Source organism: Cyprinodon tularosa, unplaced genomic scaffold (genome assembly GCF_016077235.1).
Source record: "Cyprinodon tularosa strain WSP-4 unplaced genomic scaffold, ASM1607723v1 ctg591, whole genome shotgun sequence".
NCBI classification, from domain to species: Eukaryota; Metazoa; Chordata; class Actinopteri; order Cyprinodontiformes; family Cyprinodontidae; genus Cyprinodon; species Cyprinodon tularosa.
This window is the reverse complement of record NW_024039331.1, coordinates 269,805-283,714: the sequence shown is the minus strand read 5'-3', so window position 1 is coordinate 283,714 and position 13,910 is coordinate 269,805. Positions and strand designations below refer to the sequence as shown.

Sequence of the window (13,910 nt, the reverse complement as noted above, 5' to 3'; positions counted from 1 at the left end):
CATCAATGGAGCAAGACCGATTCACCATGGCAACGGCAGGGCAGAAGCCTGTAATGACTCAATTAGTGGCCACACCCCCAGAACACAGGGAAGGAGAGGGGCTGATGGGCGGAGTCTTTAAAGGATGCCATCTTTTCTCATTGGTTCCTCTGCCCTGTGGGTGTGGCCACTAAACATTTAAGTCTGAGATTTAGATTTAAAAGATTCTTGTTAAATGTTAGAATTAGATTTGGACTTAAATCTATGCTTTTGCAGATAGTACATAGAGCAGTATTTATTCTGATCAAGAACAGTAGAGGGAAGAAAATGCAGTTACTCATAATAATTAAAAATGTGGCATCAAAATGTAAAAAATACCAGTTTGTGGTTTCATGGTGTTTATACAAAAGATTAAACTAAAATAAAGAACATTGCTTGATTATCAAACTGTTATCTAACCTGTTTGATTGGGAAGTGTGTGGCCTGGTGGTTAGGGCATTGCTCTTTGAGTTCGAGTCCCACGGACTGACACTCTGGTCCCCTGAGCAAGACCATTAACCCCACACTGCTCCCAATGGCAGCCCACTGCTCCCCAAGGGGATCAGTTAAATGGAGAAAATTCATTTTGTTGCTCATTCATTTTGTGAACCGTTCCACCCCTAGTGTGTATATAAGAAGAACTGCATACTACTTGGATGTAAAATAATTGGCATCATGGCTTTGTCAAGCTGCTGCCTTCCTTTGTGAAGCAGGAAAAAGACTAATACAAAGTGAATCCAGTAGAACTTTTTATTGCCTACCTGGAATGGGTGACAATAGTTGAATAAACTGTTGGCTCTAAAATGGTATCGCTGCCCTATTTGTTGGTACTCGCTGATACCAATACCACCATTTTAGTGCTGGATCTGGGCCCTGCCTGATACTGGTATCGGTGCAACACTGGTTAAAATTGATATATTACGCTTTGAATGACCCAAAATTAACTTTTAAATCTAAAACTCCAATATCTGCTGTAAAGGACTCAGCCTGAGCTTTACGTAAATTGCCTGACTTTGCATGTTTATTCTTAAAAAAGTTAATTAATCCACTGGAATTTGTTTCAATGGATGAAGACATTTCACTTCCCATCAAGGAAACCTTTTCAAATAAAAAAAAAAATGTTTTTTTTTTTTTTAAGTATTTTTTGGAATGACTATGACCTGGATGACAGAATCGTCACCAGCATTCGGCATCACAGGACCACCAGGTGGCGCTTATGCCACAGTTTGGCCACCATGACATAGCACTACATTTCCCATCATCCTCTGCTCCAGGTAGAAAAACAGTTCAGCTGTTTTCTTCTTGTCTGCGTGCTGCTCCAGCCTGCAGACCTCTTTCTGTGAGGAGTTTGGACGAAAGGAAACAAACGCAACCAGAAGAGACAGGATCCGGGTCCACTCTGTCCTGTTCGTGGATTTTTCTCCAGTGGGGTCTGTACAAAAAAAAAAAACAGTCAAAATATCCTTCTAAAACTTTACTAACTTATCAATTGTCGTCTTATTGTTAGACAGGACATTAAATTAGGATGTAGAGGCAGTGTTGCGTTCACTGCACCTCCTCAGTCATAGCTGGATTCCTTCAGAACTTGCAGGATGCTGCGTTTACGGTCCGGTGTCTGGTTTTAATCAGAGGCCTGCAGATGGAGCAGGCTTTTCTGTCTGAATAGAGGCATGCACTTTTATCAGGGATGCAGAAAAGCCTGGTCAGCTGCTCACAGACACAACAATGCTGTTTGTTTCAGTGCAGCCAGATTCCACTTTTTATTTTGGAGCCAGTAGAGGATTGTGGCCCAGCTTTAGGTCACACCGCAGACTAATGAGCTTAAACTCAGTCCAGCTCAGCCACAAGGATCAGAATCAAAGGGGTCCAAAGTGGGCCACACTTGGATAATTAAAGTTGATGCACATACACATGAAAAACACTAAGATGTATTTTTGTCCCCCCCTCCCTAAACTTTACAGACAACTGCCCTATGGATTCCAAAGAAATGAGAGGATTTATTTAAGTTAGCAAAATTAAGACTAAGCCATCAAATCTGCTAGGACACAAAAAAGCTAGAAAAGATAAAATATGCTGGTGAAGGTTCTCAGTCATCCAAGTCATAGTCATTCCAAAAAAAAAATTTAAAACAATTTTTGAATTGAAAGCCCAAGTCCAGTGGATTGTTTTCAATTCATTAATTTATATATATATATATATATATAAAGATAAAATAGTTAAAAATATGAATACTTTCTTGTTTTTCTTTTCATTCAGGCAAAACTGCAAGCATGATATAGTTTAAATTTATGATGATTAGCTCCTCACTTTTCTGCAGAAATTGGTTTGCAATGGCTTTTTATTTAAATATTTTTAGTTTATTATAGAGCAAAAATATAACAAAGAAACATTTTTATTTTTATTTTGGAATTGACCAACCAAAATGCTTAACTTGACACCTCGGCTGTAGTTTAAAGCAAAGTTAGACTTGGTCATTTAAAAATCAGCCTTGTGGATACGGATATTTTAGATTTTATTCTAACTACAGATTAGTTGCAGCAGTAGCTAAACTGTAAAAGCATTGGAATATAAACAAGTTAGTTCCTCTTAAAATAAATGTTTTTTCCCTTAATTTGAGCAAGTAAGTAAAACAATTTGCCAGGAAAATAAGATGAATTATGCTTAAAATATGACAAAACAACTCCATTATTTATTTCACCTGCATAATGTATGATTATCTTTTTAAAAATACTGATTCCAATGGCAGATCATCTTATTTACCTGCTTAAATTAAAGGGAAATTCACCTATTTGGAGAAATCTTATCTTGTTCTAGATGTGAACAGTTCATCTTTATATATGAAAATGTATGAGACTAATTAGAAAGGAAAGAACAGAAACATCTAGTATTCAACTCTGTCATTCTTTTTTTAAGTAAATCAAAAACATTTTCAGGTATTTCCTTTTAAGGGAACAACAAATTTGTAACATTTACTCGGCAAAAGGCCAATTGTTTGGTTCTCATCCTGTAATCTGATATTATAAACATTCATATAAGGGAACAAAAGGACATTTGAACTCTCTCCTTGGTGACGTCAAATGCATATTGAGGATCTTGCTCAGTGAGACCAAAACAAAGCATTACTGCTATTGAGGAACGGAGTTCACCTCCCTCTCACTAGATCAATCCCTCTACATTAAAACATAGTGGTGGCAACATCATGCTCTGGGAAGCCAATGTTATATCTAAAGGGATGATAGATGGCACAAAAGGAAAGGACATGTTTGTTAGTTGTCCACATGCATCCACAGTGTAAAATAAAATCTGCAGATGTTAAAAGGACAGTTTTGCTACTGGATCCATTAGAGGAGCTGGAAAATTGACTAAAATAAGCCAGAAACGCCTGCTACGACTCTTATACTGTTCAATATGGATTTAAATGAATGGATTTTAAAGGGAAAACTAAAAAAACAAAGTTCGGTGTTTGAACTGTTGCACAAACTGGAGATCATCCTATCAGTTGCCAATACTGGTATCAGGTTAAAAACACTTTACAACCCAGTCCAGTCTGTCCATGATGGGATCAGGGGTGTAAAGTCCAAGACTGATAGGAATAAGGTTTGCTCCTTCACACACATTGCTTACCTGCTGTGGTGATATGAAGCCTCTAGCAGATCCGGGCTCAGGTTTGCTGACAGAAGCAGACATACAAACATAGAACCACTGATCTATAAATACTTTCTATGGTAGAAAATGTAAGAGTAAACGAGCTCCCCAGGTGGCGCTGTCTAGGAAAGAAACAGTTAAACAGATAAGCGCTGAACTAGTTTTATGTCAAAGGGATGAAAGAGAGCACACCCAGTTAGTCACAGTAAAATCAGAGCCCATAGCTGAGAGAAACAGGACAAATAACTGAAAAAAACAGACCAAACTCTATCATCAGATATCGATATCTGTCTCTAGGATGGAGTCACAGCCAAACCAGACTATATTAATCTACTATGATGTGAAAAATCAGAGAGATGATCATTTTAGATGTTAAAATAACGGGATTCGACCCTGGTCCTAAGGATCCACTGCCCTACATGTTTTAAATTGGTCTGTGCTTCTTCACCATTTATCATGCATTATTTAAGTCAGGTGTGTGGAGACAGAAGACCTAAAACATGCTGGACCATGGGAACCAAAGGACCAGAGTTGAAGACCTCAGAACTAGAAAATACTGCAGAATTGGAGAATACTGTAGAGGTAGAATGAGGGAAAAATGGTCCCTATGTCCTCCAGCAGTCTAAGCCTATAGCAGCATAACTATAGAGATAGATCAGGATAACCTGAGCCACTCTAACTATAAGCTTTATCAAAAGGAAAGTTTTAAGCCTAGTCTAAAAAGTAGACAGGGTGTCTGCCTCACGGACTAAAACTGGTAGTTGGTTCCACAGGAGAGGAGCCTGATAACTAAAAGATCTGCCTCCCATTCTACTTTTAGAAATTCTAGGAACCACTAGTAAACCTGCAGATTGAGGGCGAAGTGCTCTGTTAGGAACATAAGGAACTAGAAAAGCACTCGGATAGTGCAGACCTCTGCCATGCAGCAAATCTTGCCCCATAATGGCAAGAAACTTCCACCTGTAGCTCGAACTCGCACATGACCTGGATCATTACCAAATTTAAATGGTTTGGTCTTTGCCATGAGGCAAGCAGCTCTGGTAAAAGTGAAATGTCTTCAGTGAAATACCTAGGGACTAAAGTCCGATGCTGAGGCTGTCAATAGTCACTGCTGCCACCCTCTGGTTTAGTGGGGAACTGCCAGAAATCCTTATCACACAATGTTTGAGAATGTTTAAAAAAAAATTCCTGTGTACAGATTATGATCTGGGTCATCACCAACATTTCATGGATTGTTCCTTGGCCGGAGGGGCAACCCTGATAAAACAACCATTAAAATCTATTCTGGATTTAAGTGGAAGCCAACAGAGTGAAGCTAGGATATATATGATCTCTCTTTTTCATTTTCATCAGAACTCTGGCTGCAGCATTTTGGATCAGCTGAAGGCTTTTAACTGCAGTTTGTGGACTTCCTGATAGTAAAGAATTACAATCTGTCCAGCCTTAAAGTAACAAATGCATGGACTAGTTTCTCAGTGTTGGTGGTATTTCCTGAATGAAAATAGCATCTAGGTATTTCATTTTATAGTTGTAGACCAATGGCCTCTATGCACAACTCCATTTTTGTCTTTTTTTTTTTTTCTCTCAATAAATGATTATCCAAAAAGTTTTAGCAGGATTATGCATCGGATCATGTTTATATATTTTTCTCTCTACACAGAAGCATCATGTTTACAGCAGTGCTGGTTGCCTTGGCGATTGGAGGATTGATTATCTTCCTGGTTCAGAGAAGCAGGAACCATGTTTTAAAGTCAGAGAATGGCTGGTGGGGAGCCGGAGCGCCCCCTGATGCTGAGGAAGACGTCACCATCCGCCCCTTTAAAGTGACCACCAGCGATGAGGAGCTGGAGGTTAGCCCATCAGACGGACCCCAGACTCCACGGTGTCTTCATCCTCTCACCATCCTCTGTCTTTTCTCTGTTCTCTGTCAGGACCTCTACAGGAGGATGGACCAGACCCGTCCCGTCCCCTCGCTGGAGGACAGCCAGTTTAACTACGGCTTCAACTCCCACTACCTAGAGAAGGTGGTGTCCTACTGGAGGAAGGACTTCGACTGGAGGAGACAGGTGGACAGACTTAACCAGTATCCACATTTTAAAACCAGTATTGAAGGTAAGCCTGCACCACTGACGATGTAGAAACTACAGAGGCGCTCTTTGACTTATCTGAACCTTCTGAACTTCTATCCAGGCATCAATGTTCATTTTGTTCATGTGAAACCCAAGAATTTGCCTGAAGGGACACGTGCTATTCCCCTCATAATGGTCCATGGCTGGCCCGGCTCATTCTACGAGTTCTATGGGTTGATCCCCCTGTTAACGGAGCCTACAAATCCAGGGGATCTAGTGTTTGAGGTGGTGTGTCCCTCCATCCCAGGATACGGCTTCTCTGAAGCACCACAGAAGAAAGGTGAGTTTGTACAGACCAGAGCATGTGAGTCGGGAGGATGTTCGCTCAAAGTTTGCTCCAGGGCGCTCCTCTCAAAATCCGCTCCAAGATCACCTTCATTTTCCTCCGGCGACATCGCTCCACGCTCGCTCAGATTTTCAGGAGAAGGCATTTTCTGACATTTTCCCTTCATGTGATGATGCCAGGGCCCTGGGACACACAGTGTTTGATTAAATGATGTCATCGATACATGTGTATTGTCTTATTTTAACTGGCTGTTAAATTAACAAACTGTTTCCCAGCTGTGAACGTAACACCTCGCTACATTTAATCATTTAATTATTGATTGTTGAAAAATCACACTAAAATCAAATGTTATTTTCCAAATTTTATTATCCAACATTTTTTATTGACGTTGTGAGCGCATTTACTCGAACTGGAGCGAAGCGAAAGTCTTGCTCCGGCCTTTGAATTGAAAACCGCTCTGCGCTCCACCATATTTCTTCCGCTCCGCTCCACGGTTCGCTCCACGCTCCGCTCACATGCTCTGGTACAGACAGATGTCAGTGTTGGTTTAGGGCAGAGACGTGAATATACTGAGCCTAAAACGCCGTGACCACAGCCTGATCATGTGGAAATCAGTTAAAAATAATGTCAGGTGGGCGTGCAGGTGGCGTCGTGATTAGTGCGCACAACCCATGTACGGAGGCCTTAGTCCTCAACGTGGCCGACCTGGGTTAGAATCCAGCCTGTGGTCCTTTGACGCATGTCTCTCCCTCTCTCTCATACCCCCTTTCCTGTCTGCCTACTGTCAGAAAAACAAGTAACTAGTGCCATAAAACTAAAAAAATAAATAAATGAATAAATAATAATAATAATATCTGGCATTACATTGTAGCCCTGTTGATAGATACCATGTCCTGGAGATAAACAGTATATTTTCTCATTTTATTGATTGATAAAGAGAAAAAAACCCCAAAAAAACTGACTTTCCATTTCTGATGGAGCCTGTTTAAGTTAGCATTACGAAAATGTTTTACTGCTAAGGGGGCTATAAGTATTAAACTAAAATAGAACTTATGCGCACTACCTAAATGCTCTTATAGTTGTATATTTTAGATTTGATTGATTTAAGGTTTTGCTGTTAAACTTCCATCAGAAAACTCTGACATCTTTAGATAATATTTTACATATATTTAAAAGGAACATTTGGAAATTCTCCATAAATACATATATATTTATAAGTACAAGAATGCTCACTGTGAGGGATTCCCTTCGAGTCAATGACTTGATGCCATCAACTGGTTCCCCTTAGAAAACTTTTAATCAATCAGACTGGATGATCTGGTGAACTGTAAAAAAAAAAAAAACACTGTAACTTTTAACCACTAGGGGAGCTAGACTTTGGGATTCCTGGTTTAGCTCAATTAGTTGCACAGTGGCTAAATTAAACAGCCTCTCTTTTTGTTTGAGAGCAGACCACTTTTGACCAGAAGAGGCATGTTATTAGCTTCTAATTGAAAGAAAGATCTAACTCTGAAATATCTAACCCAGACTTACACCGAGCTCTGGGGTGTTTGATCCAGAGTACTCTAAAGTAGCTACACTGAAGCATCTTACTCTGAAGTATCTAACTCACCTTTGATCTAACTCTGAAGTATCAAGAGTTAAATCTAACTCTAAACTATTGTATCCAACTCTGATGTATCTAACTCCGGATTAGACCTAATTCTAAAGTAGCTTTCTCTAAATAATCTTACTCTGAAGTGGCTAATACTACCGTACGTTCACACCTAAAGCAGCAGAGGCAGCAGAAGCAGCTGGTTTACATGCAAAGTCAACGGTTGATGCGCATCATGGCGCAGCAAAAGGTCTCACAGGGCGTTTTAAGCAGCAGGAGCAGCGACTAACAAGCCTCTGAGCATCTGAGGCTCGGGACACGCTGCAAAGGCAGCAGGTGCTGGAGTTGGAAAAATTTAACTTTTGCTGCTGGACGCGCCACATCAACCAATCAGGGGAGCTTATCTGGAAGCTGGCAGGGAGACAGACACAGCACTGCTGATGCAGAGCGCTATGATCACTCCTCTGAAACAATTTATTAACTCCTAGCATTTAACATTTATTAAAGTACCTGCCGGTAAAATATGTTAGATTTCATTATCCTGGTGCCTGCAGTTTGGATTACGTAGGTGAAAAACGCCTTCCAGCCGCCGTGAACAGCAGCAAAAAACCGTGAATAGGCGACCAGGACAGAGGCTGCTGTTGAACTGGGTTCCTAGTGACAGCGTACCGCTGGTGTACAGGAGTCTGAGTGGCTCAGATACCAAAACAATATTTGAAGGCAGGATGGTAATCTGGATGAACTGACTGCACAGATGAAGTTTTCAGGTGTTACCATGGCGGCGCTCCAAGGCAGCTGCCAAGAGTAGCTCCTCTCCACAATTTATCAAAATATGCCACTTAAAACCATACAAACTAGACATCAAACCCGCATCTATCGCAAACGCCTGCTGGAGCTATGGTCACAAAATGTTTTAAATACTGACAGTTTTAACCATTTAAAAAGCTGCAGACAGATGTCAACAAACAACAGCTGAAAATAACGGACAGAGGAAGAGACGCGCAAGATGTAAAATGCAAGGCTGCAGAGGTGGGCTAACTGCAAAGCTAAAGAGAAATCCCCACAGACCACCGCTTCCATTAATCCTGCTCTCCAACATCCATTGGGAAAACAAAATGGATCGTCTCCGACTGGAACCGTCTTCAGAAACGGAGCTATGTAACGGCTGCGCCATCATTCTGACGGGTCTTGGCTGCATCCAGCAGTACCGGACGGTGCTTTTGGCCTGGGGGGGCTGATGCTCTACTGCGCCGATAGAAACACAGAGCTCTGCTTGAATGGAGGCTCCTCTGAGACTGTTCTCAAGCAATCTTCAGCATCTCGATGGGAAGCACTGCCCTCTGCAGGTGAAAATGAGGACAGCACCATAAATGCTTCCCTGCCAAATGCTGAAACATCGCCAGCCGGCTCCTCCCATACCCCTCCGGCTTCCACACCTTCTCCAGCATCATCTGTCGCTGCTAAACCTGCTGATGCCACCTCTGCTGCTTCAACCACGTCTACTTCTTCAGCCCAGGAGGCTACCATCTCACAGCATCGTCATCATCGTCCTCTTCCTTCCCTGAGCCAGGAGAAGCGAGTGCTTCAGGAGCTGGAGGCAGTAGCAGCAGCTCAACAACAGCTGCTGATTAACTTATCAAGGCTGCACTATAGAGAGCTGCTCTAAAGGAAATTCATTTTTCTTTACACTTGTGTATACAAAATGACAAAATAAATCTAAGTCTAAGGTGGACTTTTTAATTTAAAAACATATTAAAACTACTTTTTACCCACTGATCACAGCAAATATAGCTGCCATTGTTGCAGGCAAAGAAAGGATAGAGTAGCTCCGCCCAACACGGATCAGACCCACCGTTCCACCGTGCAGCTACAGCAGCTAAGATGCTTCAGCCGCGCATCAAAACTAAACTTGCGCTTTTTTGCTGCTCTTGCTGCTTGCAGTGTGAACATATCATAACTCAGAGTTGGATCTAACTCTGAAGTAGTTCACCCTGAATTGGTTAACTTGGATTTAGATTGAACTATGTTGTATCTAACCCCCAGGTTTCGATTCAGTCTGTGCTGCACGCATCTTCCACAAGCTGATGAAACGTCTGGGCTTCCAGCAGTTCTATGCCCATGGAGGAGACTGGGGTTGGCTGGTCACCACTAACATGGCTCAACTGGAGCCCAAGTAGGAGCCAACATCCCCCTTTGATGTTCCTTAAAGCAGATCCATTTTCTTTTCTGATCCAGACTCAACTTCTTATCTCCCCCTTAGAATTGTGAAAGGTTTGCACCTGAACTTTGCCCCACCCCCCAAGCCGGGGCTGCTCGTGGTTCTGTCCATCATTCTTGGCCGCCACTTCCCAAAACTTTTTGGATTCACTGACATGGATGTTGAGCGACTCTTTCCTTGCATGAAGAAACTGGTGGTGGAATCCATCAAAGAGTCCGGCTACATGCACATCCAGGCCACCAAACCAGACACAGTGGGTAAGAACTGACAGGAAATCCTTCTTATTTCATGGATCTTTAGCTTCTTCTAAAATGTTCCTGTTTTTAATGAAACCTACCTTAGATCTGTGCTTTTAAATAACTTTAAAGTGGCAGTAATTGTTATATTTTTGCCTCCTGCCAGGCCGGGCACTGAACGATTCTCCTGTCGGTCTGGCTGCTTACATCCTGGAGAAGTTTTCCACATGGACGGATCATGACTTCAGGAACCTGGAAGATGGAGGACTCACCAGGTTAGGCGGGAGATGTTTTTTCCTGAGGGTGCATGACATGTTTTCATCCAATACCTCTCACTACTAAACAAACACAGCCTTGTTTTATACTTGAGCATGTGCAGAAAGTTTTGGTGATGCAATGCAGCATCCTGTAGCCACAGTGATAATAGAAAGGTGGACCGAACAAGAAATGCATGCATCAGTAATTACATAAATAATGTAATTGCCGCATTGAAAGTACTTTTTATGCTTACATCATCAAATAATACTAAACTATATTTTATACAAAATATTTAACATCTTTTCCTAGAGGATTCTATGTGTTTTACATTCTGTCTTGTTTGTCTAACGTCATCATCGGACATGATCAGAGCAGTCCGGCAAAACATGATTACACCCTGTTTATCTGCATTTTATTTGACTTTCCTTAGATTATGTAATATAAATCCCTTTATTGTCCCACAATGGAGAAATTCACTCTCTGCAGTTTAACCCATCCCCTTGGGGAGCAGTGGGCTGCCATTGTGTGGCACCAGGGAGCAGTGTGGGGTTAAGGGTCTTGCTCAGGGACCCAGAGTGCAGGCTGCAGGGATCAACCGAGTACTTGCTCAAATTCCCCAAAAAAAAAAAAAAACCCCACAATCCCTTTAATTTGTTTCCAAGTTTGAAGACCTTTTGCTTCCTATCCAGGAAGTTTTTGCAATTCAAAAATATCAGAATTAGCTTTGAGTTTGAAGATTTATATAACAGCCCAAAAACTTATTTTGGCTTAGAAAACATGCAAATTGAACCAGAGGACGGTTCCACCCTTTGGGAATGGGGAGTTGTTTTTGGTTCTTTGTTAGCCTGCAATACCCGATACTGGTCTATGCCTCTGAAAGGGGGGACGTTAGGAGGAATTGCGGCTGGAAGTAGGGTAGGATCCTATTCTGGGATAGATCGGGCACATATGAGTAATAAAACAGAATGTAAATCCATTTATTCTCTGATAAAATAAATTATTAAACTTTCAGACATTGTAGTTTAGTATCCATCCATCCATTTTCCGTCACGCTTTATCCCAGCGGGGGTCGCGAGGGGTGCTGGTGCCTATCTCCAACTGTCTACGGACGAGAGGCGGGGTTCAACCTGGACAGGTCGCCAGTCCATCGCAGAGCAACACAGAGACACACAACCATTCACACACACTCACACCTAAGGAGAATTTACAGAAGCCAATAAACCTAACAGTCATGTTTTTGGACTGTGGGAGGAAGCTGGAGTACCCAGAGAGAACTCACGCATGCTCAGGGAGAACATGCAAACTGCTAACAGCTAAACATGCTAACTGCGAACAGCCCTAGGTCACACTCCATTGTACTTTATATAAAAGAGTAAAATAACTTTTTTTCTTTGCCTATTTATAAGAGTACTAAACTACACAATGGAACAGTGGGTAGCAATGCTGCCTTGCAGCAAGAAAGTTCCTGGTTTGATTCCCAGCCCGGGGTCTTTCTGCACGTTCTGTTTGCATGTTCTCCCTGAGCATGCTTGGGTTCTCTCCGGGTACTCTGGCTTCCTCCCACAGTCCAAAAACATGACTGTTAGGTTAATTGGCTTCTCTAAATTCTCCATAGGTGTGAGTGTGTGTGTGTGAATGGTTGTTTTTCCTGTTTGTCTCTGTGTTGCCCTGTTTGTCTCTGTTGTTTCTCCAGCTGCCCCGTAGACAGCTGGAGAAACAAACAGTATAGAACTAGAGCTGGTGAGTCAGTACGTCACTTACTAGGCAGGAGGAGGTAAACTTGTATTAATATCCTCATGAAACATCATGAAATCTAAAGAACTTCCGAAATAGAAAAAGATTCCTAGCTCACTGCTAACTAAAGAAAAGGAAAAGCTAACATAAAAGACAGCGATGGTTGACTTTCTACCCCAATCAATGGCTTACAGGAAGTTCTCTCTGGACGACCTGCTCACCAACATTATGATCTACTGGACTTCAGGCTGCATCATTTCCTCAATGAGGTTCTACAAGGAAAACTTTAGCAGAGGTCTGGATGCGCCCCATGCTAAGTGAGTGCTAACCCATCATGGAAAGCTAATGCGTTAAAGCTTTCAATGCTTCTTTCGCATTGCTTAACAGATGATGTTGTTTGTTTGTCTTCCCAGGATACCGGTCTACGTCCCCACTGGCTTCGCCTGCTTCCCCAACGAGCTGATGCACACGCCCAAGCTGTGGGTCCAACAGAAATACCACAACCTCATCAGCTTTTCTCCTATGCAGCGCGGCGGCCATTTTGCCGCCATGGAAGAGCCCCAGCTGATGGCTGAGGACATCCAGAAGTTCACGAAAACAGTAGAGAAGCAACAGCCTGAGAAGAAGCAGTAGAAAGTTGAATGATCAGCCTTGCTTGGTGTGGAATTATTCTCTTAGTGGCTTAGAACAATATATGGTGTAGTCACTGTACGACTGAGTATCAGGGACACGCAAGAGATTCTACTATTTCGAAACTAAAGTCGTAACATAACGAGAATAAAGTCGTAAAATTGCGAGAATAAAGTTGTGAAATTATGAGAATAAAGTGGTAATATTAAGAGAATAAAGTCCTAAAATTACGAGAAACAAGTTGTGTTTTATGACAATTCTTACAAGAAGCACGGTCTTCCCTAAAACTTTATTCTCGTAATATTATGACTTTAATCTCGTAATGTTACGACTTAGTTCTCGTAATATTACAACTTTATTCTCGGAATGTTACGACTTTATTCTTGAAATTGAAGCAAAAAAAATCTCTAGCCTGGCCCTAATACTCTGGTCATCTCTGGTATAGTGGATTCCCACAGACGGCTGAGATGTATGGTCAGCCTGTGCCTTCAAAAGCTCCAGGTGTTGCATAAATCATTGATTTTTGATTAAACTAATTTGTGATTTCCGTCAAGCTGCATGGCTATGAATCAAGCCTTTTGCTCAGTGCAATCCTTGGTGTTAAAAAGAGTTCAATAAGCAGCTGCAGATGGGGGGGCAGAGAGTGTTATTGTGTTGACAGCTCAGACGAGGTGCCAAGCATTCCTCTGACTGATAGCATGAGGCCTCTGCACCCAGGCCACAGCCGTAATAACACCCACCAACCCAAACCTTCAGATTAGGCTTAATACCTTCTTTTGCTTCAATTTAGACACATTTCAATTTTCTTGAAACCAGTTTGTAATTATTTAGCAGACAAAAGTCCCACGTATTGTTTTATTGTTTTACTGTTTTTACATCTTCTAGAATATTCTCATCAGGATGAGTGACAAATATAAATCTCACCTAGAAGCTGTTATATTGCTAGTGGGAAGCGGCTGTCGGTTTGGTTCCCCTCGCACTCTAATGATGGTTGTTCTGGAAAAATTCTTAAGTCTTTGAAATCCATCAGACCAAAGTACATTAACCTAAAATATAGGTTTGGTTATTTTAAAGTGATGGCTTCTTCATCTCCGAGTGGCCATTCAGTCCATACTAATAGTAATCCTCATATTTCTCTTGCTGCAGTCTTGGCTGAAATCTT

At 41.7% G+C, this 13,910-nt stretch overlaps 1 protein-coding gene across 2 annotated transcripts; it reads left to right on the top strand.

The window, feature by feature from the left end:
• Positions 1 to 1,288: 1,288 nt before the first annotated feature.
• ephx1 (epoxide hydrolase 1, microsomal (xenobiotic)) lies at positions 1,289 to 13,301 on the top strand. 2 transcript variants are annotated; one of them, XM_038306788.1, is made up of 9 exons: positions 1,289 to 1,448; positions 5,324 to 5,513; positions 5,595 to 5,775; positions 5,854 to 6,072; positions 9,716 to 9,845; positions 9,933 to 10,147; positions 10,293 to 10,401; positions 12,313 to 12,435; positions 12,532 to 12,751. In XM_038306788.1, the coding sequence occupies exons 2-9, from the start codon at positions 5,331 to 5,333 to the stop codon at positions 12,749 to 12,751; spliced, it is 1,380 nt and encodes a 459-aa protein (XP_038162716.1). In that variant the 5' UTR covers positions 1,289 to 1,448; positions 5,324 to 5,330. The 2 variants fall into 2 exon arrangements, with proteins under 2 accessions (XP_038162716.1, XP_038162717.1); XM_038306789.1 differs by lacking the exon at positions 1,289 to 1,448 and having other exon boundaries at positions 5,331 to 5,513; positions 12,532 to 13,301.
• Positions 13,302 to 13,910: the final 609 nt, after the last annotated feature.